This window comes from Hippichthys cyanospilos, chromosome 6, assembly GCF_059441005.1.
Source record: "Hippichthys cyanospilos isolate Australia breed blue-spotted pipefish chromosome 6, RoL_Hcya_1.0, whole genome shotgun sequence".
Lineage (NCBI taxonomy): Eukaryota > Metazoa > Chordata > Actinopteri > Syngnathiformes > Syngnathidae > Hippichthys > Hippichthys cyanospilos.
The window spans coordinates 11,482,021-11,509,985 of NC_142374.1; the positions used below are offsets into that span (position 1 = coordinate 11,482,021).

At 38.8% G+C, this 27,965-nt stretch overlaps 1 protein-coding gene across 1 annotated transcript; it reads left to right on the forward strand.

Moving 5' to 3' along the window:
* The first annotated feature begins 962 nt into the window (after positions 1–962).
* sf3b3 (splicing factor 3b, subunit 3) lies at positions 963–27,764 on the forward strand. Its single transcript, XM_088417578.1, has 27 exons — positions 963–1,069; positions 2,068–2,204; positions 3,823–3,978; positions 4,586–4,756; positions 5,132–5,304; positions 5,537–5,678; positions 5,851–5,963; positions 8,164–8,301; positions 8,425–8,528; positions 8,635–8,800; positions 10,572–10,667; positions 11,456–11,528; positions 11,981–12,132; positions 12,232–12,387; positions 13,370–13,525; positions 14,579–14,722; positions 15,022–15,144; positions 15,232–15,386; positions 15,558–15,732; positions 19,695–19,900; positions 20,830–20,986; positions 22,654–22,779; positions 22,914–23,126; positions 24,300–24,398; positions 25,548–25,691; positions 25,772–25,876; positions 26,127–27,764. The coding sequence occupies exons 2-27, from the start codon at positions 2,135–2,137 to the stop codon at positions 26,265–26,267; spliced, it is 3,654 nt and encodes a 1,217-aa protein (XP_088273704.1). The 5' UTR covers positions 963–1,069; positions 2,068–2,134; the 3' UTR covers positions 26,268–27,764.
* The last annotated feature ends 201 nt before the right edge of the window (positions 27,765–27,965 follow it).

Sequence of the window (27,965 nt, forward strand, 5' to 3'; positions counted from 1 at the left end):
CGTATCCAAACTAGCTCAACAAAGACAGATGTCCTAGACGAGTCCTAGCATCATTCTGCTAGAGTAGAATTGAATGAAAAAAGAGCTTCAGCAAAGCGGCGGACTGTTCTAGTAGTAGATCCCCATGGTCCATGAAGAAAGAGCAGGTGGGGGGGTGTGTGTTTGTGTGTGCGTGTGTGTGTGTGTTTTTTTTAAATCCCTGGGAAGAACGCTCCTCCACGCGCGCCCCATAGACCGCTGCTGCTGTTAAGCTAGCACTAATGTAATTAACAAGGTACTACTTCCGGTTGGGCCCCTTCAGATTTAACCATGTGTCTTGGATAACCTACAGTAGTGTGTGTGCGTACAGTAAATAATTCAGTGGCGGTCCGTGACTTTCACACGTACGCCTTCTGTGATGTCAGACTTTCCAATAAATACATATGATATATGTACATCTCAGTGCGAAGAGAAAGAGCATGAAGAGAAAGAGCAGAAGAGGTCAAGAAAAATCGTGAGGTATTGTAAAGACTGATCGATTGTGACCGCCGATTGTTTTGGTGAGAGCAAGCCTCTTCTTTATAATAATATGTTATATTATAATATGTAATATGTTTGTGGTATTTATTTTCGTTCATATTCAAATAATAGTAAAAAAAATAAAATGATGTTCTTCTTATATTAAACTGAGATTTGTAATTTGGTGAATATTTATTTTAAATTATTATTTTTTTAAGTTGTATATATATATATATATATATATATATATATATATATATATATATATATATATATATATATATATATATATATATATATATATATATATATACACAGTACTCACTATCACTTTTTTTGTCCGACTGACTTAGTACGCAAAGTGTGGTCTTTACCGTCACCTAGTGGAATGTTTGTGCCGCCACTCCGAATTTCTGTCAGGCAGTGTGTGTGCTACCAAATGTGACGTAGTTTAAGTTGTGAAAGGACCCCCTTAAACGGCGGTACGTCGTCGGCTTTACTGCACCCGAAGACTGTTCAATTGATGTAATTCAATCAACTTGAAATCATAATCATCTTGTTTAACACACCGGTAAATATGATGCTTTATGAAAGTAGTGCTTATGTTTTATCGAACACTTATTGTATGTGAATAGTGTGTGCTCGTAAGATAGCACAAATATAGGATGCGACAGTCAAAATTAGAATCAGTGCTTTGTATGAATGGGCTCCCGCCACAATTAAAACGAAGTGCTGTTTTCGTGCATGCATTGTAAAGATAATTTCTTGCTTCGAGCAACATGGGCTTACATCATGTGTTCAAACTTTCAAATACGTATGTGGGTTTTATTTTAATTCGGTCTCGGGGAGATCAACTTCGCCGGCTAAGCTAACAGTTGGAGCAAAGCTACCAGCCCATATTTCGCTTCTGTATTTATTTATTTTTTGAACAGACAGCAAATAAGTGACGTTTAGAACATAGTATTATGTTGGATATCTTTTAAAGTATTGTTTACATCTCTTCCTTTGTGAAGAGTGAATGTCATTACCGTCAAGTGAAATGATTTACATCAGCATACACACATGGAGACGAACAACCGTAAACACTCACTCACACACCTAAGTGCAATTCGTCGTGTCCGATATACGTATCTACCATTACAATTCATGGGAATGTAGGAGTATTTGGAGAAAACCTACAACGGCACAAGGGAAACATGCAAACAGGAATGCGGGAGCAGGAATTGAACCTAGGACCTCAGAACTGTGAGGCAAATGTGCTTACCAAGTTTCCATTTCATCAAGATGTTATCAAATAAAACAAAATTGACAGATCATGACAGCTGTATGACCTTTGACACTGGTCTTGCCTTTGAGCAAGGCAAGGCTAAACAGGTGCAGCATTGTTTGTGAGCAACTTTTGTTCTGCCATTATGCGTTCCTGCTACTATGTGATTTGGTTCTCTGTGGCGTGTTACACATAAACACATCGGTAATCAGTTTTAGAGGTGCACACCCTTGCTGGGCTAAATTGATAAATGAAAGCCTTTTTTTTTTGAGGTAACTGACCCTTTTTTGCCCCATTTTCAGACTGCTGAGCTAAGTGGTCTTTTTACCTTTGGACTGGCCTGTCGGGAAGCCACAGTGAGACACAGTCATGTTTCTCTACAACATAACTCTACAGCGTGCCACTGGCATCACACATGCCATCCATGGTAACTTCTCGGGTAAGTTTTGAAAACTGTCTTTTCCCAATCACCTTGAAGCGGTGATTAAAATTTCTGCCACTTTCATACTAAATAGTATGTATTTAGTTGGAAGGCGGCTGTTAATAGATCAACAATGACACCGCGACTGTCCTCGCTCTCGCATGCGTACATGAATTAAATGAGCTCACTAGGAAGAACTATTCGTATAGAGCAGAAAGCAAAATGTAATCAACACAATTCATAACCTCGGCATGTTCTCAAAATAAAATGTAAAACAATGTATTGCAAACTCCAAATTAATTCACGCACACATATTCCATATGTCCACACATTGACATACATGTATGTAAATGAATGAAAATATTGTCTGTACTGAACTAATGTTACAATTGTGACTGATAATGCCCCCGATATGCTCAGAGATGAACAAACTGGCACACGTTTCATGCGTTGCATATAAGATTTACCTGCTCTCTTGAAAAAGTTAATTTTTGTATCTTGTATGTCATAGATGTACTGAAAAATATTAATATATTTCATTCGGGCGATAGTTTTTCACATAGAATTTTGGGATTGCAATTTCATTTGAAATGACAATGTATCTTGTTCTACCTTTTTTTTTGTTTCATCTTATTTTGTATTATAAAAGCTGTACAAATTATTTCGCTTTAAAAAGTAACATTTTTTATTGAAAAAGGCATGTTACTTACCCATCAAAACTTATTAAATGTGAAAAAATGTCTATCAAATGTTTCCCTTTGATATTCTCGGGTGCATGCAATTATTTATTTATTTTTTTTGTGGGTTACATGGGGATTTCATATATTGCGTTGCGCCTCCACTCCCCTGCAGCACCACAACGGCGACGGTTAGGTTAGGCTCCTCCTACTGCATGTGTCTGCCATGCCTCAGAGAAGAGGAGCAAAAACAGTCGTGTCGAAACTACAACAAACACTCAAAGTAAAGAGCAGATCTTTCTACCAAAAAGGCCTAAGTCATATCAATGGTTACAATATGAAGAAGACAATGACGAATACTACATCTAAGTTCATTCTATAATTTTAATAAATTTTTCTGTGACATCTGTTAACACCTGTTCTTGGTTTTTGCACACGTCTTGTAAATGCAATTTGAACCTTAAGACTTACTTTGTCCTTTTTATTGTGGAATTTTTGGGACTCCAAACATTTCTGTTGGGACCCATAGCTTTTTAGTATTGAGAGTCCTGGGGACCCAAGAGTTTCCAGATGTAAAATGGGAACAGTTATTGTCTGCTCTTGTCACTAATGCCTTTTTCTACCCTGTTGGCTCAACACAGTACATGAGTTGTGTCAGAAAAGCTCCAGGACTGGTCTAATGAAAGTTTGTTGATCCTAAACACGATTACCCCTTTACCTTGAAACAGAAACTTGAAGATTTGAATATATCTTTGGTAACAACAGTCCTCGGACATTTCTGATTAACATTTTATGTGTGTATGCTTTCATTCTTCTGTTTGAAAGCTTCTCTTTTCTATTTCGAGCATTTCTTTCTAAAATAGAACTCATCAAGTTGACCTCAATGTTTTTTTTTTTTTTTTTTTATCTGTTGCAAGACTTGTTGTCCATCTGTAAAATTGTTATTTATTTTTTAATAGGAACCAAGATGCAGGAAATTGTTGTTTCCAGAGGAAAAATTATAGAATTGCTGCGGCCAGACGCAAACACGGGAAAGGTGCACACGCTACTCACCATGGAAGTGTTTGGTATTGTGCGTTCACTAATGGCCTTCAGACTCACGGGAGGAACCAAAGGTATGTAACACATTGCATGTACAATTTCTTTTTCTTAGACAAATTGAATTGAGAGATGACTGTGGCTCTTGGACACGGCTCAGCAAACTTAAATACCCTTAAGAGACATTTTGACTGTATCACAGAAAAATAACCTTATTCACAAAACCTTTCATTACATCTAAGGTGAGGATTACATTGCATATTAAAAAGATATAAAATAAATGACTTACACGAACTTATTCAAGAAATTTAAGACAAACGTAAATGATCCACCTGCCTCCACCCAAAATGCAAATCAATAATGTTGTCTGTTTTGTCAACATTCTTTTGCATGTGGCTCATTTAGTCAGTCAAAATTAGGGACAATTCCACATAGTTTTCTATGTCTGTCTGTCTGTGCGTGCGTGCGTGTGTGTGTGTGTGTGTGTGTGTGTGTGTGTGTCTCTCTCTCTCTCTCTCTCTCTCTCTCTCTCTCTCTCTCTCTCTCTCTCTCACCCTTTTTTTTTTTTTTTTTGCTGCTTATTTACCAGTCTGGCTTATTGTCCAAAATTCACGGTTTTCAAGTGTCTTGTGGATAGCAAACCTTTCTACTTTATTAAACATTCTCATTGATAATGTTTTGTAGATTACATTGTTGTTGGAAGTGACAGCGGCCGTATCGTCATCTTGGAATATCATCCGTCCAAAAACATGTTTGAGAAAATTCATCAGGAGACCTTTGGAAAGAGTGGCTGTCGCCGCATTGTCCCTGGACAGTTTTTGGCAGTCGATCCCAAAGGCCGAGCAGTCATGATAGGTATGTTCAATAATGTTTTGTAGGGTGTTAATTCCAAATTAAATGGCTGTGTAAGATAGCTGTAGCACCTACTTTTAAGTTATTGCTTTACCTCAAACTACGCTACGGTGACAAGGGCTGGAGAATTTATTTTAATCAAACTGACATCAGTCAATTACGCTGGAGTGAGGGGAAACTGCCGTAGCAACACCATAAGATCTAGCTTCTAATGTAACCAATGGTAATGCACCAAAATTATTCGCCGACTGCCAATGGGAAGGCATTGTGTTAAGAGGGAGGGGATTTTGTTAAAAGTATTTTAGATAGTATAAATTGTTATCTATGCTTCTAATGATGACATTATTGTGAACTGTCTTTGTCCTTTCTTTTGTTTAGGAGCAATAGAAAAACAGAAGTTGGTTTATATTCTCAACAGAGATGCAGCTGCACGACTGACTATCTCCTCTCCACTGGAGGCCCACAAAGCCAACACACTGGTATACCATGTAGTGGGTGTGGACGTCGGCTTTGAAAATCCCATGTTCGCTTGTCTTGAAATGGACTATGAGGTACTAGCATGTAAATGGTATTATGCAAAAAAAAAAAAAAAAAACACACATTTTATCTTGAACACCATGTGATGAGTTTGTCATGTCTCTTCTCTGATCTTAACTGAAAAAAAAAAAACACTTCCCTTGACTGGTTGCTCATAAAATTAGTGCTGGGTTGCCAACACATTCCTTGTACATTTTAATTTTTATGTCTTTTTTTTTTTTTTTTTTATCCTGTCTGCCTATACAGGAAGCTGACAACGACCCTACTGGAGAAGCTGCAGCCAACACGCAACAGACACTCACCTTCTACGAGTTGGACCTTGGGTTGAATCATGTGGTCCGCAAGTACAGTGAAGCTTTAGAAGAACATGGAAACTTTCTCATCACTGGTAGGCAAACGTTTACAAGTTGATAGCGTGTAAAGCATTATTAAACATACAAGAACATTTGTTTAGTGTTTTCCTATATGTTCGCAATAATAAATGTTCACTGCTTAGAAAATAAGGTCTTATGGCTTAGTACCTGTTTGTCATTCACATGATTCTCCTCTCGCATATCTAGTTCCTGGTGGGTCCGATGGGCCAAGCGGAGTTCTGATCTGCTCTGAAAACTATATCACATATAAGAATTTTGGAGACCAGCCGGACATTCGCTGTCCTATCCCACGTCGTAGGGTGAGTCATACTATACATAACTCTATGGTGTAAAGAAAAAGTATGAGCATTTATAGTTCATCCTCATCCAAGTCAATGGAAGGTTACATTCAATATCTAGTGTCATGTGCACAGTGGAGAAACAAGTTTATTACTTTGCTGTCCACACAAATGTCTAAAGAAAAAGAGTAAATACAAGGTTAAAACCAATTAAAAAAAAGATATAAACAACACTGAGAGAGCACAAGTTTGAGCCGCCAGTGTGTTGGTAATGTACAGATACCTAAAAAGCTGTTCAAGCCTGCATGGTAGGTTAAGTACTGCTATAAGGGGTGTGCAAAAGAAAGAGCAGCTGTAGAAGCTGCTGAGGACCGTTGGTGACCAAACCTCCTTAGCTTACTCAGAAAGTACCGGTGCTGCTGAGCCTTTTTCACCTCCTTCAGTTGTGTGGTCTTTAGTGTCCAGGTGAGGTTTTTCCTGATGTGTACGGCCAGGTATTTAAAGCTGCTCACCCTCTCCACTTCTCGACTTTGGATGAAAAGTGGTTTGAGTCCTTCTCTCCTTCCTTATGTTCACTATCATCTCCTTGGTCTGTTTTGAGGGTAAGGTTGTTGTCCTCATAACACGCCACCTCCATCCTAAGTGCCACTTCATCACTGCATGTCCTATCACCGTGGTGGCATCCGCGAACCTCAGAATAGCGGTCTCCTTTCTATTCAGAATACTCCCATGTTCATGCAATAGATGTCATGGATTGTCCCTCTTAAGTTTTAAAATTGCTTATATTTATCCCATAGACAACTTACTGGTCTTCATGTTTGTCTAACAGCAAAAATGGTTTTCACAGATGAAAGCCAATGTCTAACACAAACGCTAGCGAACGTTTAATTATTTCCTCTAAAAGGTAAAACTTTAGAAACTAGAATCAGTTATATGTTGCAATACCTTTCCTCACTTGAAAAGTGGTTGGCTTCAAACAAAAGGTGTTCCACCCTGAATTGTTAAGCACATCTGTAAAATGAAAATGACAGCTGGAATTCTAAACTTTTGTCTCACTCATCTTTTGATCTGAAACCCAAATGTCTTCAGTATATACAATACAAACAAAGGAATTGATTGATCTTGCTGTCCCAATACTATTGGAGGTGACTGTGCTTCTTTTTGCATCTGTATCTTCTGTAACACTTGTCTCAGTTAGGGGCCATACCGAAATAACCATTACTACTCACAATCCATGTTCCTGCAGCATTTGAGTTAGCCAAAGAATCTGTAGAAAAAACATGCATACCAACACGCAAGCAGCTGAGTAGAGATTTAGGAAAGAAATACCTAATGAATGGACCTGTTCTCGATCACTCTGAGGTTAACTCAATTCAACTCGATGTTTCTATGCTGCGAACAACAAAGGCCGTTTGCTTTCAGTGAGTTAAATGACAAGCTGACCCTTAAACCTTGAACTTGCCGCCTTTCCACCAAATTGAATTTTGAGCCCATAATGTACAGGTTTCCTGAGGCTAGACATATGACTCCTGTGAATTGCCAGTATGAATGCCTGGCCAAAATTGGATTATGTTTAAAAGAAACCTCTAATTGGAACTGAACACAACTTTGTGTGGAACATGTCTTCAAGACAATGCTAATGTACTGTGAGTACATGTTAACAATTTTTTTATTAAAGCAGACTGATTGCAGAGTTTATGCTCTATGGCTGTGACAAGAGCCCGTGCGACGAGATCTTGCAAGATTAGGACGCCATGAGATTTCTTGTCCCCTCTTATCAAAAGATATGTATAATAGTTGGTCATACTTTGGTTTTCCAGTTGAAGAAAAAAATAGTAAAATATTGGCAGAAATGACGAAGACGGTTTGAGGACACTGCGACAAAACAATCTGCCAAATACCAGCTGGTGCTCCATGCATTTTGCTAAAATATTCAGCATTAGATAGATAGATAACAGCTGTAGCTTTTTATATTTGTTTGCACAGTAAATCATTTATTAAAACCGGAAAATCTATGTTAGGAATTATTTTTTCTTGACAAATTTTACTAGAAAAAAATGTTGTGTGGACTCAGTCTCGTGAAATATCTTGTCTCATGGGATTGGTTTCTTGTCCTATCCTTATTATGCACCATACTGTACTTCATTGTGTGTGTGTGTTTTTTTTGTTTTTGTTTTTTTAATGAAACATGCATGAGTGATTTTTTTTCCCCCCCTTATAGAATGACCTGGATGACCCAGAACGCGGTATGATATTTGTTTGTTCAGCAACTCACAAGACCAAGTCCATGTTCTTCTTCCTAGCTCAGACCGAGCAAGGAGACATTTTTAAGGTTACCTTGGAAACTGATGAAGAAATGGTGAGTGAAATGCATGGGGTTTTTTTAAAATTCCACTGTACTAAAATGTGCATTTACAATGTGTGTGTGTTTTGAAATAAGCACATATGTTCTAATGATACCTACTGTTTGTTAAATTGTTAGGTCACAGAAATCAGGTTGAAGTATTTTGACACAATCCCTGTGGCAACAGCCATGTGTGTCTTGAAGACTGGCTTCCTGTTTGTGGCTTCAGAATTTGGAAATCAGTAAGTATCTTACATTTATTTGAAAGGATGTCAGTCATGTTATGTATGCACTGCATTAAGGTTTCTTCATTATGAATTAAGTTGTATTTTCCTTTTTTCCCCTCAGTTATCTTTATCAGATTGCTCACTTGGGTGATGACGATGAGGAGCCTGAGTTCTCATCTGCAATGCCTCTGGAAGAAGGAGACACCTTCTTCTTCCAGCCACGCCCCCTGAAGAATCTCGTGCTGGTTGATGAACAGGAGAACTTGTCCCCCATCATGTCCTGTCTGGTGGGTGTTCATTTTAAATTTTGTGTCTATCAGATTATATACTACATTGACCAAAACTAAATCACGTTACAGTAGATAATAATATGAATAAATGTCACTTCAGTTTACATGCAGTAAACTGAATTAATGTGAGCAATTCTTCGTTTTAAAATAAATAAATAAAAGAGCTTAATTGTGAAATCAAGCTTTTGCATAGGTGAAAAAATGTTAGATGGGTGTTTACAACAGTAACGTATGACTTATCGTAATTCTCCAAATATAAGGCGAGTGTCTGTAAGTTGTACTTTCTTTATAAGAATTTTGTCCTTCATAATAATGTGCCCAAAATTAGTTTGTTTGTTGATCTAGCATCTTGTGACCATAGATAATATGGTAGCTAATGTTAGTTCTTTTTTTCAGCATGTTATATAGTGCTTTTTTGTATGACTTATCGTAATTCTCCAAATATAAGGCGAGTGTCTGTAAGTTGTACTTTCTTTGTAAGAATGTTGTAATTTATAATAATGTGCCCAAAATGAGTTTGTTGATCCAACATCTTGTGACCATAGATAATATGGTAGCTAATGTTAGTTCTTTTTTTCAGCATGTTATATAGTGCTGTTTTGTATGTGTTTAGTTCGTTAGCAGTTTTGTTTGTGTAAGGTATTTCCCTTGTTGTTGTTGTATTGAAGCAAGTTAGGCACAAGAAACACATTTTGACACTTGTTGTCCACTGAAGAGACATGATGTGCTCAATGCTCAGCCAACAAGCATTCTTGGCTCAGCTTGCAAACATCTCTTGACGACCCCAGAACATAGGTGTGCCGCAATTGGTCATTGCCTGAACCTTGAGCACGTGGTCATTTCATTCTGCAGCGAATGGAAAATTTTGATTTTTAAGGGTCGCTGTTAATTCTACATAAAAAAAATAATTTAGTTGTCAGTTCAGGGGCAAAATAATAACCTTTTACGGCTGACAATGACAAAATAAGTGTACTATCCATGACTGGGAAAAAAAAGTGCAAGGTGCTGCCAGTCTACTGGGAGAAAATTGGGGTTCAGTGTCTTTCTCAGCAACACTTCGACATGGTCGCAACGGATGGTGATCAAACCCATAACTTTCTGATTGCAAGACTAACCACTGGGTCATGCTGCTCCAATGGAAAATATTACCAAAAAGAATTCATTCTGTTCTATCATTCAAGTTATTAAACAACATTTTTACTTAACTTCTTTACTTATTTCTAGCCATTTAGGAATGGAACTGTATTGTGGATATGACTAGCTCAGTTTTTAAATTTTCACAATGTTACTTTGGGAAGAGGCATGTAATAAATACTGTCACAATCTCACTCCATGCTGTCCATTAAATCAAATAAGTTAAAGATTAAATTAAAAAAAGTATGACTGCAACAGCAAGAAGAAATTGCGAAGAATGGGAAAGTCACATCACCTTTTGTCAATATTCTTGATATTTTGATCTATCCTAGCAAGCCTTGTTGCAAGAACTGATGAAGCTTTCTCTGATGAGAAGTAGAATGTCTTCTAAAACAAACAGAACAGTCCAGTCACTATCGATTCAATACCCTGAAGAAGATGTGTGTTATTCTATCTTTAATGGTTAAGATTCCTGGTACTTAATTTTCCACTGAATAGGTTCTCTCCCCAGGATTTTTATTTCTTCACAATCTCCAAATAAAACCTTACCATGGCCTTAAAACTGTGAAGAGACTGTACCGTTAATGATATTCCTATAGCCATAATACTTTTTTTGTTTGTTTGTTTTTGATAGATTGCTGATTTGGCCAATGAAGACACACCACAGCTTTATGTGGCCTGCGGACGGGGCCCCAAATCTACCTTAAGAGTTCTTCGACATGGACTAGAGGTAAACACTCAATTATTTATTGTAAATGACATTTTCATTTGTAACAAAAGATTAAGACTTCAGTCCAAGTGTGCTTTTCACTGCAGCACATGTTTGTTCAATAAATACACAGAATTTAATTGTGGGCCCATTATTTTTTATTTATTTATTTTTTTTTAATACCAGCGATGATTATCAATGTTGGCCTTATGAACCTATATATGTTGGTGTCGTTTTTATTGCTGTAGTAAGTGAGTTTTACATTCCTCGAAGAGCCCCCTTTATGGGAAGTTAGGTCATCATCATTACACAAATGAGTATGTGAAAAGAGGGCGTTATTGTTTAAATTATCCATGTGTGTATAAAATGTCCATGTGTTTATGATCAGACTATTTATGTGTAGTGTTCCTTCAAATTTCTTCTTGATCTTGTGCCGTCCATTGTGAGAGTCGCACTGGGTTTAATCTGCGTTGACTGACAACCGCGACTCATCCAAACCCCAAATGTTATCAGATGGTCCTGGTGTTTGTGATTAACTATCCAGATGGCTGCTTAAATCAAGGCACTGTCTTCATGCCTGTCACATATCCAACATGTCGAATATCTTGTCTTTTGTTTTATCTTGCAAACTTCAATGGCAAAAAGCTTGTTAGGTTTGTAAATAGTTTGACTTAGATCAATGTTTTTTAAACCGTTTTGATCATATTCTGATTTTTATCTTGTATGAGTTTGTTCGATAACATGAAAGCCTCAGAAGACCTCACGCCATGCTTATGATTTCTCTCATCCTCTGTAATTACTTTCAATAGGTATCCGAGATGGCTGTTTCTGAGCTGCCTGGTAACCCCAATGCTGTGTGGACAGTACGTAGACATATTGACGGTAAGAACATTATTCTTTCATTACCAACAAATTACTAACCAAGTTTACAACATTGGTATGACGTCATGGTGTTGTGAGGTGTCTGTAAAGTATGAACTTCTGTATTTGTATGGCTTTGTCTCTCTTTTCCCCCATTTTAATTTCAGTGAAATTGAGTTTAGTAGCAAAGCCGCATATTTTTTTTGTTGCACCGTTAACTTTGGAATTAGAACGTTTAACTATTGAATAATTTGCTCATATATTGCAATTGATCAAACCTATTGGATTGGAAAATGTGCTTTTCATCGGGACGTTTCATGTTTTTCATTCTTTTTGGATTCTTTTTTTTAATCAGGCATCCTTGCATTTCCTGCTGTTGTTTAGCCTTTTGTAAGCACACAAAATGAAAGATGATATTCTGTCTCTCTCTGTTATCTTTATTAAGTTGGTGCTGCTTTTCTTGTCATTTTTAGATGAATTTGATGCCTATATCATTGTGTCCTTCGTGAATGCTACACTGGTTTTGTCCATTGGGGAGACTGTGGAGGAGGTAACAGATTCTGGATTTCTAGGAACTACACCTACCCTCTCCTGCTCCTTGCTGGGTGACGATGCCCTCGTTCAGGTGGGTGCTATTTTCCTTTAAAGTGATCTGGGCACTCTGTGAGCGTGAATATCGCGGGTGCTACCATATCATGTGCTTTTGGTGTTTGACTCTCTATAGGTGTACCCAGATGGTATCCGCCATATTAGAGCAGACAAGCGTGTGAACGAATGGAAGACTCCAGGCAAAAAGACAATTGTCCGTTGTGCTGTTAACCAGCGGCAAGTAGTCATTGCACTCACAGGTGGTGAGCTGGTCTACTTTGAGATGGATCCGGTAAGACGCAGTTTTCATCGATGTCAATCTGCAATGTACGGTTTATCTTCGGTTGTAGGAGGGGTTAGGGACCAAGGCCCACTATGAATAGCAAAATTAGTGAATAGTAAACATCCTCTCTAATTGCGTAACACAAAATATGACCCATACTACAATCACAAATAACGGTTTTAAGAAGATGTATCAAAATGACATGGATGTTAATGTGTGTTGCAGCTTCACATCCTGTTAAAATTAATTCATTATAGCAGATATCATTCTTTTTTGACAATTAAATAGATATGCATTTGTTATCTTGAAATTGCAGACTACTATCCTTAGTTGTGCAATTACTTAAATTTAGATTGTGCATCTAGTGAGTTTTACATTATCACTCTGCTTTCTCTGGCATCAACTCCATAAGGAGCCTTGCCTGCTTCTCAGACACCTGCTTGGAATCGTCATCACACTTCTTTTTGCAGATAAGCACTCCTTCCTGACATGGCTCCTTAAAAGAACCTCAGGCTTTAGTCAGTATGTTAGGGCAATACAAAAAGAACAGAAAAATAATCCTTGTTGATAGGCACAAGTGGGCTTTTCTGTTAATTATTGTGTGGCCCACAGGGAAATAATATAAATAGTTGATAGACTTTTTATGTTAACACTCTGTAAAATGTACTAATTTGATTACCCTGGGAACAAAAGAAAAAACTGATTAAAAAAAAAAAAAGATTGATGATCAGTCATTAGCAAATCTCATGATGTCCTTGTTTTTGTACATATATCTACATCCAATAAAAGAATAATGGCACAACCCTGAGGGGAACCAGCAGAGGAGACACAGCGATTATAAACCAGCCATTAACCCTTTCCCTCTTTTTATTTGTTTATATTTTGTTCCAGTGTTTGTAGCTATGGTTGATTTAAGTGCTTTATAATAAAGTTGGGTTGACTATTTGCAAATTAGAATTTTTGTGATGAATGTCTTGTTCAATCTTTTCAGTCAGGCCAGCTAAATGAGTATACTGAGCGCAAGGAGATGTCCGCTGATGTGGTCTGCATGAGTTTGGCCAATGTTCCTCCTGGTGAACAGCGCTCTCGTTTCCTGGCAGTGGGACTGGTTGACAATACTGTTCGAATCATATCGCTGGATCCTTCGGTATGAATATTTTTTTTTTTTTACTTTTGTTCTTTGGGGGGGCAAGTGAAGCATTTCATGTTGCTATAGCAAGACCTTTCTCAGCATTCTGACACATAAAAGAATTTTAGTTTATGAACATAATACCCTTGTTACATCTTGGTAAATGGACATTGCACTTATAGCGCTTTTCTACCATCCTCAAGTATTCAAAGCGCTCACACTGACTATTCATTTACCACGCGCTCACATACCAGTGGTGGTAAACTACATTGTGTAGCCACAGCTGCCCTAGGGCAGACTGACAGAGGCGAAACTGCCATATTGAATATAAAGTGCACTTAAAATATGAACTCAACATTAACACAAAACTACTTGGAGCCCTCAGCTTGTTTCTTTCCTCACACAGATGGAATATCGGGAGTCTCGAACATTTATTTAAGGCTGCTGTCATTTGCCAGCTCATCTTCTTGCCGTCATGCTAGATTCACCTGGTTTGGTAACAAAAAGATCGAGAATCCATTCCTGGTCAGTTTGTGGGTCCTTTTTGGCTGGGAAGTAGCGCTCAAAGTCCTTACTGCAAGGAATCGTTGTTTCAAGTATTGCCTATTGAAAGGTTTTTTTTACATCAAAGTTGGAGTCTCATCATCACCTGTCTTGCCGTTTTCCCCTTCCCAAAGACGTCTGTTTCTGACTCCTTTTACTTTTATTTGTGAGTGAAATTTTATTGTTCAAGTCCAAAACGCCTCAAATCGAAAAGAATCCCGACATTTTTCAAAATCAAAGGTTATAAATTGTCTTAAATTATAAATAAATTATCTTTCAGACTCGGATAATACATAAAACAGAAATAGTTCAGGATTTCGTGTCTGGCTTATGCAGTCCGATACCAGTTGATTGGACGGATTTGTAACGGGCCGCTGAACATTGGTTGAATTCCCCTCTTATTGAGTACTGAAACAGGAGAGATGCAAAACTTCCTCATGTGTCTCAGCTGAACTTGTAAGACGTGAATTGCCTTCCAGTATGGACAAACAGACTGAAATTAATTTAATTTGAATCTTTCCTTTTCAGGATTGTTTGCAGCCACTGAGTATGCAGGCTCTCCCAGCTCAGCCAGAGAGTCTTTGTATTGTTGAAATGGGAGGGGTTGAGAAACAGGATGAACTTGGAGAGAAAGGAAGCATCGGCTTCCTTTACCTTAACATCGGGCTTCAGGTATGATGCATTTTTCACATCAGCAACAATAAAACAAAAAGTAGACCTGTTTATGCTTACTTATTGAAACAATGCCATTGGCTAACTGTCAAATACTTGGCTATTAAATTGCATGTTTTCATTGTTTCTGTAATATTGATACAAGCCTGCCACAGCAGGCTAGATTGCTCTCGGTGAATTTATGCTTTGGTTCTCACACCCATGTACGCACGAAAGTAGAGAACCTGAAACAATGCATGGAAAATGGATACTGCAGACCTCTGTTATTGAACACTCCTTGTGTGTATTCTTTGTGGTAGAACGGCGTACTGCTGAGGACTGTCCTAGATCCAGTCACCGGTGATCTGTCTGATACCAGAACCCGCTACTTAGGGTCAAGACCTGTCAAGCTTTTCAGAGTCAAGATGCAGGGACAGGATGCTGTATGTTTTTGAAAACGTTAAGAAAGCACAGTGTTTATTACAAAGCATGTATCCATACTAAGTTCAACTGTTCTTTATTGTTATTAGGTCCTTGCCATGTCCAGTCGGTCGTGGCTGAGCTACTCGTATCAGTCTCGGTTCCATTTGACACCTCTTTCATATGAGACCCTGGAGTACGCCTCGGGATTTGCCTCTGAGCAATGCCCAGAAGGCATAGTGGCCATCTCCACCAACACGCTTAGGTATAGTTGCGCCTTACGCAGTTTCTGTTTTTGTTTTGGCAATTATACCATTGATGCTGAGAGTTGCTATACGGTATGCGTCCGTCAACGCCTTGTCTTCCTTGAGTGTTAGAAAGATTTGAATCCGCCTGGCTCTCATCATCAGCTTCATCTTCATGATTTGCTTGACAGGATCTTGGCATTGGAGAAACTTGGTGCTGTCTTCAACCAGGTGGCTTTTCCCCTGCAATACACTCCCAGGAAGTTTGTAATACACCCAGAGACCAACAATCTCATTTTGATTGAGACTGACCATAATGCCTATACCGAGGCGACCAAAGCTCAAAGGAAACAACAGATGGCTGAGGTATGAAGGAATTCTTTTAGGGGTGAGAATATGAGCAAGGGGAGAAAAGCTAAACCTTGGGGCACTGCAAACATCTGGTAACCCTTGAACTCATGGAAATGGGAAGCAGGATTTTGATAGTTGTTTTAGGGCAATGTGTGTAGAGCATTACAAAATGGACCACTTTAAGTATAGCAGGGACTTACTGCAAAACAGGTTTTGTCTTGCCTGCATTTGAAACAAGAATGCTAGTCTTGGCTGTACAGCCCCATAGATATTTACTGCACATTATACTGTACTTCAGTGGGTCCCCGGTGAATAGCGGCAAAATCGACTCTGTTACACACCCAATTTGTTTCTTAAAAAAAAAGAGTTTTAACACAACCTTCTGGCAAGGCATGACTTGGGACAGCAAGCAGCTGACTTAATCTTCCAAATTAATTTTCCCCAGCTTGACAAAGTCTATGGGTGTCATTCGTAGTGTACAACACATTTTGAAAAGACTTCTGTGCAAATCAAAGAAAAAAAAAATCAGTTTGTCAATAATTGTTCCCCTCAATGGACTGTTTCTTAGCAATGGCTTTTCTTGCCATTTGGCTACAGTCTTTATTTTGCCCTTGGACAAAAAGACTTGCTCATATTTCAGGAGGCTGTAATTAATCCTTATTTTATTTTTGTTTGTTTTGCAATGTGCATGTTAGTGTTTGGCTCCTCGTGTACAACATGCACGGTTTTGTGGTGTAGAGCTAAAATGTTTTGATTTCCTCCCAGAATGGTTTGATTTAAGACATGCTTTCTTTAGCTGTAAGTAGGGCTGAACGAGTATGTCCAAAATAATAATCACGATTATTTTGGTCAAAATTGAAATCACGATTATTAATCACGACTATTCAGCATGTTTGGTCGAGTCCAAACTAATGAAAAAAATAAAGCCTACTTAGAACCAAGCACATTATTTACCTTTAAGCAAATTTTAATCAATTAGCAGTCAAAATGTTATTTTCGGTCATCTCAAACCAAATGTATCGTATTTTTCAAAATGGGTCTCAATTGGCAGCTATGTATTAGGAATCAGGTGAGAAACTCAACGCCATTTCACACTGGTAAATTATATTTTAGGGTGAGAAAAGCAGAGGCTTTTGTCATATCAACATGTGGGATACATCGCCATAAAGGCTTTTAAGGTGGAATAGAAAGCTGAAATCTCGGGAGCGCGCTGTGAAGCCAACTTCAGCGTTACCATTCTCTCGGATGGGGGTGCTGTAATAGTTTTATTTATGCTAGATGCTAGACGGGTTCTGCGCTGCTCCACGTATAACAATGACGTCATTTTGGCAAACACGCTTCTCCGCGCGGGTCAGATTTTCCGCAACGCTTACCTTACGGAATTTCTTTTACCGCACGGGTGGAAAACATGGCGAACAAACTATTGCTTAAGGAAGTTTGCCCGTACAAACACCTTCATGATTTGACTAAAAAAGGACTACCATGACCTAATTACTGTAAACAACTCCTGGCGAGCACGCACATGGGGAGAGATGAGGAGTCTGTTGAAAAAATAAAGGTTGGAAGAATTTTGTTTGAATCTACTAGGATTCTTTACCTTTGCTATAGAGTTGTGTCGTTTGTACTCCGAATGATTTCTTACTGGGCGATTCCACTACATCCGCTGCAGCGTGCCGTAGTACGACGCACCCATGTTAATGAATGAGAGCGATTCCACTGCATCCGGTCCGCCGTGGTCCGTCAAATTTACGCAAGATTTGAAAAATCTGGTACGCCGCATCAATTACACAGTTCAGAAAGCACCAAACAGGAAAAACAACATGGTCTAAATTTGGAAACGCAATATTGTGTTCTCCTTTGCTGATTGGATTGAATGTGACTTCTGTGTTTCTGCTTGACTGTGCCATTGAGACTAAAGGAGCAAAGGCTTTCCTCCTGTTAATTGGCACTAACGTGTGTACAAATATATATTACTATTTGATTCAATTAATTCACTTCAAGGTTAAAACAAACGTATGTACGTACTCACTCATTGTAAATGAAGCATATGTAACATATTTGGTATGTATTGTTTTCATTTATTCACATTTGTTTTCCGTTTTGAATTGATGTGTTAACACGTTTGATTGACGTGGGACCCGTGTAGAGTCGCCTTCGGAGACCTGCGAATCCCTTTTTAGGCTTATGCAATTAAGTGTTATCCAAGGAAACTTTCCACATTTGGCTGAGTTGATGATCCCCGTGCATGCGTAGTTTGACTTCCCAAGGAATGTTAAGAATGTGTGATGCAGCAGATTGGAAATGCGTGTAGTTGGCGCAGGTGTGCGTTAGTCGTTGCGGATGCGGAACGGAGCAGAGCACAGCGGATGTAGTGGAATCGCCCTGTTAACCTTGCGTTTGCCCCATGGTGGTAGGACGACAAAGTGCTTGATTTGACACGGCTTTTTAAATGTTAATATCGCAGAGGATCAGCTTAATTAATCGTGATCGCGATTAAAACTTGATTAATTATGCGGCCCTAGTTGTCAGCCATCATTTATATCAATCATTCTTACAAAAGATCACAGTGGACCCCCGCCATATGAAATGAATCCGTTTCGGCGTTGGGATCGGGTTAATTGTCGTATGGTGGGTAATTAGCTAATGCGTATAAAACCCCAGGTAAAACAACATTTTATGTACATATTGAAAATTAGTAACAAAATAGTATAGTAAGTGCTACTTATATATAATATACATGTATATATTTAAATAACATCATAACTAAAAAAAAATATAAAGGAAAAAAACTTTTCTTGGCTTTTTAGTGTCGTGACGTGAGCAAGTTACCGCCATATTCCCTAGCGATGCTAGCCTAGCCTAGCCTTCTTCATATTTCTTGATTTGCTCCAGCTTTGTGTCTGTACTAATCATCTTCTTGCTTCTCCCTTTAACATCACTAACGATCTTGGGACCCATGGCTAACCAATTGAAGTTTGAATTAAATTCACAATAAATACGATATTGTAAGCACTCACACGAGATTAAGTCTTCAGCATATTGACGCCAACCAATAGCAGACCATCATTTTAGTGACGCTGACCAATAGCAGACAATCATCCTCTTGAAGCATTGACACAGACCAGCATTTTAATGACACATGCAGTGACGTATGAGCATGGTGTGACTCACAGAGTGATATGCACGCAGACTGACCGCCAAGATTTTATTTTGCAATTGTTGTTGATACCTTTTAGAGGGAACATAAAAAAGATAGTATTCCACTTTGTAACGTGAAAAAAATGTAAGCCAGGGACGCTGTAACCCAGGGGTCCACTGTATTCATCTTTTCAGTTACATAAATAGTGAACTTGGCAGTGGCATGATAAACTGCTATTAATGGTGTTTGCATAATATAGTAAATGTACTTGATGAAACCCATTCCTCTTCAGGAATTAGTGTTTTGTTTACGTTACATATTTTTGAGTGACATTGCTGATAGATAGTTGGCTAGCTACACATAGTCAGCTAATTGAACTTTTGTACTCTCAAAATGATTACCATCTTTCTACCACAGAAGCGGGAAATACATTCTAAAACGTGATTTGTTCATTTCAAGTCACCATATATTATATTGACTCCTTCCTTCTGCACACAACCATTATTTTCTAAACATGTCACAATGTATAAGATGCTGAAAGGGAAAAGATGTGGCAGGCGTGTTCACACATATGGTTTCATTTTTAAACTCGTTTAATACGTGTATGTTTTAAGGTCTCCTTATGCATCTGGTGTCTGTCGTTCAACAGGCATCTTTTTATTTTTAAAGAGCATTTGAAACAGGACGTAGCATATAACTCCCATTGAATTTATTTTACTTTTTTCTTTGATTTGATTAAAGCAGTCAAAAAATCATTTATTGTTTGTTAAATTAACTTAACACTGTCTCTGCTTCTGATGCTATTGTATTTTGTTTGCCGTTGCTATTGTACTTTCAGGAAATGGTGGAGGCTGCAGGTGAAGATGAACGTGAACTGGCTGCTGAGATGGCAGCCGCCTTCCTCAATGAGAATCTCCCGGAAGCCATTTTTGGTGCCCCAAAAGCTGGCGCTAGGCAGTGGGCTTCACTGGTGCGGCTAATCAACCCAATTCAGGGTGCAACACTGGACCAAATGCAGTTGGAGCAGAATGAAGCTGCCTTCAGGTATGAGTTGTTGTGTAAGCCAAACGTTGAGACCAGGAGTCAGCAACCTTAAACATTCAAAGAGCCATTTTGACGTGGACAGAATCAGTTGGGTGTCAGCAGTCAGAGGAGTTACTTATAGCAACTTTTGTTCACCAAGTTTGTAACCCATTATTTTCATTGAAAGAAGCAAGCAGACCAAACCAACGTCTCGGTTCATCCGTGTTCACAAAGAGGGGCGTTAAGATGAGATGTATTCTGTGTTAAGAATTCTTCAAGCACTCCAGTTTGGATTGTTTACTTACCAGTGTTATCTTTTGAAATTTTTGCTTTTATTCTGGAACGTCGCGCTGTATTTCCTGTTCACGTTCTCCGTTCGTCATTTAGCACTTAGCGGTGTTCGTGTTAACCAAGATTGTTGCCTTCTTAGTTTCAAGAAAAGAAAAAGCAGACTGACCCAACGTTTGAGTCCATCCATGTTCACATGCAGTGGCATAATGATATTTATTTTGTGTTTAGAATTCTTCAAGCACTTGAGTTTTTAATGATGTTATAGCTTACTTTGTGTGCTTTTAATCTGGAAGGCTGCGCTATCTTTCCATTTACTGTTTTTTCCTTCCTGAAACTGATTGCCTGTCTCGTGTCACGTTGAATGTCCTGTTGCACCAAACATGTCCTATAGATGTCACCCTATGACCCAATCACATGAACTTCATTGACTGCAATCTAAATGCATTGCTTGTTACGTTGTCCATGTCGTCTATCTGAACCAAGCATTATTCATTCTCCCAAATGATAAAAAGCCGCAACATAAGAATTAAAGAGCCAGAGCCGCCGGTTGCCGAACACCGGTTTAGACTTTTGATAAGCCTGATTGATACAGACTGCATGATATCCATTTACATGTCCTATTTTAATGAATAAATATTTTTTTTTGCACTTTTTCCTAGTGTTGCAGTATGTCGTTTCCACAATGCAGGGGATGACTGGTATGTCCTGGTGGGAGTGGCCAGAGACATGATCCTCAACCCTAGATCAGTTGCGGGCGGCTTCATCTACACTTACCGCCTCACCACCGGAGGGGAAAAGCTCGAATTTGTGCATAAGGTGGGTCTGAATTAGCTGACTATTACAGTTGTTTTGGGTCATTTGCCGTGCTCTGTTTTTGTGTCATTATGCAGACACATAATGTTACAACATACAGTACAGGCCGAAGGCTTGGGCACCTCTCTATCAATTTCTTGAAATTATTGATGGTCACTCGTTTTTCTTTAGTAAGATGAGTGGTTCTTGCCATAATATGAATTTTAACAGTTGTTGAATGATCTAGGGCTGTAATGGTCCCAGCCCCATCGATAAAGCAAGAAACTCCACTTATTAACCCGATAAAGCACACCAGAGAAGTGAATACCTTTTGAGGCTCATTGAGAATGCAAAGTGTGTGCAAAGCAGTAATAAAAGCAAAAGCTGGCTATTTTGTAGCCTCTAGAATATAAAACATATAAAGCATGCTCATTCTTTGTTTTTATACCTGTAGTCAGAATCTGCTATGTAAATAGTCATGAAAATGCATTGAATGAGAAAGTGTGTTGAAACCTTTGCCCTGTATAGTATATGTTTGGCTCGGTTCAGGATGTTACATAATTTTCAGATTACTTTCTCAGTCGCTTTTAAGTTCTGTGGGAGCAAACAAAGTGAATTTAGATCAGCCAGACAGATCAATCAAGTCAAGGCCATGATTTAAATGACCTCACACACAGATCCTAGTCCCTTCTTTGGGCTTCAACACTCACTCTTTGGGTGATTCCTAAGGAAGAAAAGAAACCGTGGAAGTGATCAACATATGATTGAACCCTCATGTTTCTGGTGTGTATCAATCATGACTGCACCACTGTGGTAGCCGTTTGCACCCTTAAACTGTACAAAGTATAACCGGGGCTGAATTGTTAAGTCCACAAATTTGGCAAATCAAAAGATGCTTTAAATAACCACAAATATACTAATTTCCTCAATTAGCCAAATGCGGATAAGTGGTACAATGGATGGATTAATAATATCCAAGTTGTCGGTTTTTCTCCACCTAGAGGTTTACCAAAAGCGGGAAGATCTGCAATGCCCTTACTCTGGACTTTTGTTCCTATGTAAAATGTTTGTTATTTAATACATGGCTTTTCTTATCTTTGAATTTTTTCCCCCCTGCATTTTGTGGCTTTCGCTGGCATTTCCCTTGCTGCGTATGATATGAATCATTGTTTTGAACTAGAATCGGGGGCATAGTTGCATTTTAAGCTGTCAGTTCTATGGTAATGGACACTAATGGATAAAAGAAAAATGTAACAGAAGCTTTGAAATTAAATGGTGCAGAAAAAAGGATGAAGAGAAAAAGGTTGTGAACATTTTAAATGCAAGACTTAAAGTAATTGTGTAACAAAGAGCAGCCCCCTCCCAATTTGAGCTGTGATGGTACTGCCATGATATTGAGGCCAAAGCAGGTAGACAGGAAATGTTTTACTGAAGGCACACTTTTCTTGTACTTGTTTTTCTCTTATAACCAAAGACCTGTCTGAATCTGGAACTTTTCATCTCACGTGTACAAATAGAAATTTCCACAACAAATGCTCCAATGAAGCTAATAGATTATATAATAATGAGGCTATTAGATGAGACAGTGTGGGTTCTTGTTTCTTTTAAAAGCATGTATATATTGGCAATCAAAGTTTTACCAGCAGCCGAGTGATCGGCTTCCAAATCCTTATTTCTTATCTTTCTGACAGACGCCAGTAGAGGATGTGCCTTTGGCCATTGCACCATTCCAAGGACGGGCCTTGGTGGGAGTAGGGAAACTCCTGAGAATTTACGACATGGGCAAAAAGAAACTGCTGCGCAAGTGTGAGAACAAGGTACGTTGCCGACAGCTTCACAGTATTGAGCAGCTTTGGCCAAAAGGTTTTCATTGGACACGAATCATCATTTATATCTTGTAACATGCATGGCTTTAGGTTGAAATTTACGTGTGTCTTTCTTTACACCCCAGCACATTCCTAATCTGGTGACTGGCATCCACACGATTGGCCAGCGTGTGGTGGTCTCGGACGTACAGGAGAGTCTCTTCTGGGTCCGCTACAGGCGTAATGAGAACCAGCTCATCATCTTCGCCGACGATACATGTCCTCGCTGGGTGACAACAGCATGTCTGCTAGACTATGACACCATGGCCTCCGCTGACAAGTTTGGGAACATAACCATTGTTAGTAATATACTATGGACATGTCAACTATCTGCTTGCGAACACAAGAAAATCAAAATGAATTTGCGCACAAACTAGCTAAGTGTAATCTGTATTCTGTTTTCTGTTGGGCCTCAAAACAATGCAAAAAGTACAAAATGCATGGCATTATCTGAGAACCTTCATCAGAAGAGAAAACAGTTCATACTATATGCATCTTATGCATCAGGGTATAATATTAGAGGGCCCGTGTCGTGAAAACTGAACTTTAAAAAGTTTTTAACCACCTCACGATATTAATTTGTCATCCTAAACCACCCCCAAAGTGTTATTTTCCTTCATTGACTTATTTCCAAGAATTCCTTATTCCGCACTCAGCACCGCCGCGCCCAAGCTGATAAACAGAACTTGCAAGAGGCATCATGACCATAGAAAGCCCCCGTACTGCCTGCACAAGAGTAAATAGCCGCCCACCTTAAACAAGGAGACAGTCATGTTTTTGCTTTCGTTTTCATTCTAAGATTGGAGAGAGGGCATTTTTCACAGTTGGCCAAGTAAACCGCAACATTTCATTTATTAGTTTCAAAGTTTTAGTGTACAAATTGTCCAAATGCTGAAAAATGTGTGTATCAGAGCACACGGCCAGGCGATCAACATTTGTAGTTAACAATTCACCCGTAGGCAGAACTGTTGTTGCAGAACTGTGTTGTAGTGGGTATAAGTAGGGTTAGTTTTGAAACGAGATGTTACTGTGTGCTCTCTTGACATGTCTTTTGCTTTGTTGGCAACTCCACTTCATTTCAACGTCATTCATGAAGGCTCTAACTACCATCACTTATAGCCACGATGTAAGATTTTTTTTTTTGTATCGTCGTGGAAGTCTGCTTTAGAATGATGTTATGAAGAAGGCACAACAACCACATGGTGAAGAGGTAGGGTTTCAGTGAACAAGCCATTCTACTCCCTAGTTAGAAATCCAGCCACCAAAAAAAAAAAAAAAAAACTCATATTTTATAGGAAATTCTAATCCCAATTCGCCAAAGGTAAGATTCCATCATTTATGCTCATTTTTCTAAATGTGAAAAGCTTAAAATGCCTTAATTTAGGGCCTTTAACCAACAAATGATCTGGCCTATCCCAATATTACTCACGCACTGGCATAACCTACAGTATCATGTATTATTTACATTTCAGGTGCGTCTTCCTCCAAATACCAGTGACGACGTGGATGAAGATCCAACAGGCAACAAGGCCCTATGGGACAGGGGCCTTCTCAATGGTGCATCACAGAAGGTAAGATCAAGAAGTCAGTGCCTGTCTCTTGGCATTTAGAGGCCAGGCTGGGCATGCAGGAGGATGTCAAGACAGTCTTTTCCTGGATTTATATTAAGGGATTTTAATGTTATCTACTTTAGCAAAATAATTGTTAAATATGCAGAAATCATAAATAAGTAGGGGTTGTTTTTTTCGGGGGGGGGGGGGGGGGGGGGGTTGTCGTTGTCATCCAGTTTTCTTTTGTGATGGTGGATTTCCTCTACTTAATCCTCAAGTTTTGCCAAATATTTCATAACCAAGTTTCTTTCACTAAACCATGTTAAACTTTTGTCATTTGTTCTTTATGTATTTGTTGTAATGTTTATTTCATTTTAGAGCCTTGCCATTTCAGGTAGATTTTTTTTTTTTAAATCAATTTTATCGGCTAATTAATTAAAAAAAATAAAATAATAGACCCCCTCAGCCCCAATGCATTTCATTGGGTGTTAATTATATAATTTTTGGTATTTGAGGACCAGGCTGTTCTTGCAAATAGCTGAGGTTAACTATAAATAAATCTTACTAAACAAAGAAACAAAAAACGTCTTTGTTTTGGTTTCATTTGTGTTCCAATTTAGCATTTACATCTTTCTTAGAATTCTCTCCAATAAATAAAAATCTCTTTTGATAATTGAGAAAAAAAAAACAAAACAAAATGCATTTGTGTTTACTTGCCCAACTAATGTTTCAATTGGTCTCACGATGGAAAAAATAGACATCAGGAAGGGGAAAAGCACTTTTTCCACAGCACCGTAAAATTGCCTTGACAAGCCTTGAAAGCAACCCTGACGGGAACACAAGCGAATGGTCTTAAACAACTTCATTTAAATTGCGTATGCCCCAATTTTGACCTCATTTAATTGATTGCGTGTCTCCGTTGTGCTATATTTAGACCATTTTCAATATGTGCAAATGTTTTTTAACAAGTTAAAAACCCTTTAATTGGTACACAAAAAAGAAACGTGACCATGTTTTGATAGAGATGCGCATTGCCATCAAACATGTCCCAATTTTTCAGCAGCCTTTCTGAGCCCACAACATTTTTATTGGCTGACCACACACAAGCAAATGACTGGGTGTCACCGACACAGAACCAAGTGTATCTAAACGCAAATGTGCATTTGCCAGGCTGACGTGATCGTCAACTACCACGTAGGGGAGACCATCTTGTCCCTGCAGAAAACCACGCTCATCCCAGGAGGGTCAGAGTCACTGGTCTACACCACCTTGTCCGGAGGAATCGGAATTTTGGTCCCCTTTACTTCACACGAGGTAAAAGCCTGTCGTCTAGCAGTCTTTTCATTGCCATGTGGTTGGAGATTGTACATCATTCAGCACCTTTCTTTGCACAGGACCACGATTTCTTTCAGCATTTAGAAATGCACATGCGCTCTGAGTTCCCACCGCTGTGTGGAAGAGACCATCTCAGCTTTAGGTCCTACTACTTCCCTGTCAAGGTGAGTTCATCATCATACCAAAAAAGTTACACTACTCACAACCGTTTTGGATGTTCACAACAGATCCACAAAAAAGACCAAAATCAGTCAAGTTCAGCTGTAAAGATTACAGTGCATTTCAGGATCAGTGAGAAATTTCTCCTGAAAGCTGAAGCATTTTGAGATAGAGATTGTTTATCAATGGAAGAATTTGATGGTGACAGCCTTAGTTTTCCCGTGTGCTCACCGTTCCGGTGCGCCGTGCTTGCAGAACGTGATTGACGGGGACCTGTGCGAGCAGTTCAACAGCATGGAGCCGCACAAGCAGAAAAGTGTAGCAGAGGAGCTGGACAGGACGCCGCCTGAGGTCTCCAAGAAACTGGAAGACATCCGTACACGTTACGCATTCTAATTGCTGACCTCATGCTTCATCTAGACACATATTCAATTTGAAATCCCCTGGGTCTTAAACTTACATCACATGTATTTCCCCCAGCATTGGACTTTATTGTACATGAACTGATGAAGACTTGACTACGATCATCAATCAAAAAGACCTGCCACTAAAACTCGCTTTTGCTCCAACCGTTGTTAATTTGTCAGCCTTCACGAGGTGCGCTGTACAGAGAATTCCAAGAAGGTTGGCCGACATGAGATTGATGTCCAAATGTCCCGCATTTATGGGACGTAGCTGCACAAAGCGTGTATCGTCCCTGCATTCTCACATTGATGCTTCTCGGGAAAAGCGTCGCTCTTCCCATGTACAGATTCTGGTCTCGGATGTCACCCGAAAACAGGAACAAAAGCAAAAAAAGGTGGTATGGGATGTTGTTTTAATGTGTTTTGGTTTGCGTTTTATCACGATACACAACCCGAAAGGAAAATGACATTGTTTCCTGTCTGCGGTGCTTGTTTTGCCATCATTGTGGTATTTAGAGTCAGAGAAAATAGGTGGGCGGATGAGCGCACAAATTTTGAACTGTTGAGTGTCGTGCGGGTAGGCCTGTAAATTCCCCCGCCTCGACCGCAACAGCTCCCAGCAACTTCTCGTAGAAGAAACGACCATTTGTGGGCTATACAACGGCTATTTGTATTGTAAATAAAGTTGTTTTTTCTACTTGACCAAATTGTTATCTTTTTCTATGTTCAACACTGGCCAAGGATGTTTATTTGAGTTTCTCACTCAGGCAGACTATCATTACAGTAGAAATGCCAGTGGCGTTACTTATTGTTGTCAGGAATCGTGGAATAAAGAATGCTCCTTTAAAGAGTGATTAACTTTTTTATATTTTTTTTTTAGGTAGTGCTACACATGCTCCCTTCAAGATTAAATACCCTATTTAAGGTTGTTCTTGTTTTATCTGGTACATATTGCCTTATGTGTGCAGGATGTTTTTTCCTGTTTTCAACTACAGCATTAACTTGTTTTTCTTTTGAAGGGACACTGAACGATTTAGAACGATTTTCATAAAAAAAAAAAAAAAAAGATTGAATGATTATAAATCTCAAAAATTTGCAAATAAATATGTTCTTAGCGACCAGTATTATGTTTTATATACAATCGTAGGTCAAGTCATTATATGATGTTAGATGAGGGGTGGCAGCATTTCTCCGAAGGCTGCCATGTTTGTTATAGCTACGGACAATGATCAATGCAGCACCTCCTGCTAATGAAAAACTCAAATCTTACACAGTGTCCCTTTAAGGAATTTATTTTTTATTCTTTTTTTTAATGTACAATTAAATATTGATGTTTTCCAGGACATAACTTGCTGGGATTGACAAGTGTTTTGCTGGTTTCACCTGTGTCAGTTGCGAGAATTCATTTATAGGTTTCGAATGTGTAGCCTATGCATTCCATATAAAATTCTTTGTTGTGTGAATGCGTTTTGCTTTTGTAAGCAATCTATTAAATCAGTGTAAAAAAAAAAAAACTCTAAACGAATACATTTTGTGAATCATTTAAGCTTCTCATTGACCTGGTCCGTTTGAACGCAGTCAACACATTCTCAGTTAAAAAACATCGTTAACAGCCCGCTCCTTTCCCAGTACAATATTGTGATCTTTAGTTGGGGCTGACAAAATGACCAACGTGTTCAGGTATCTTCAC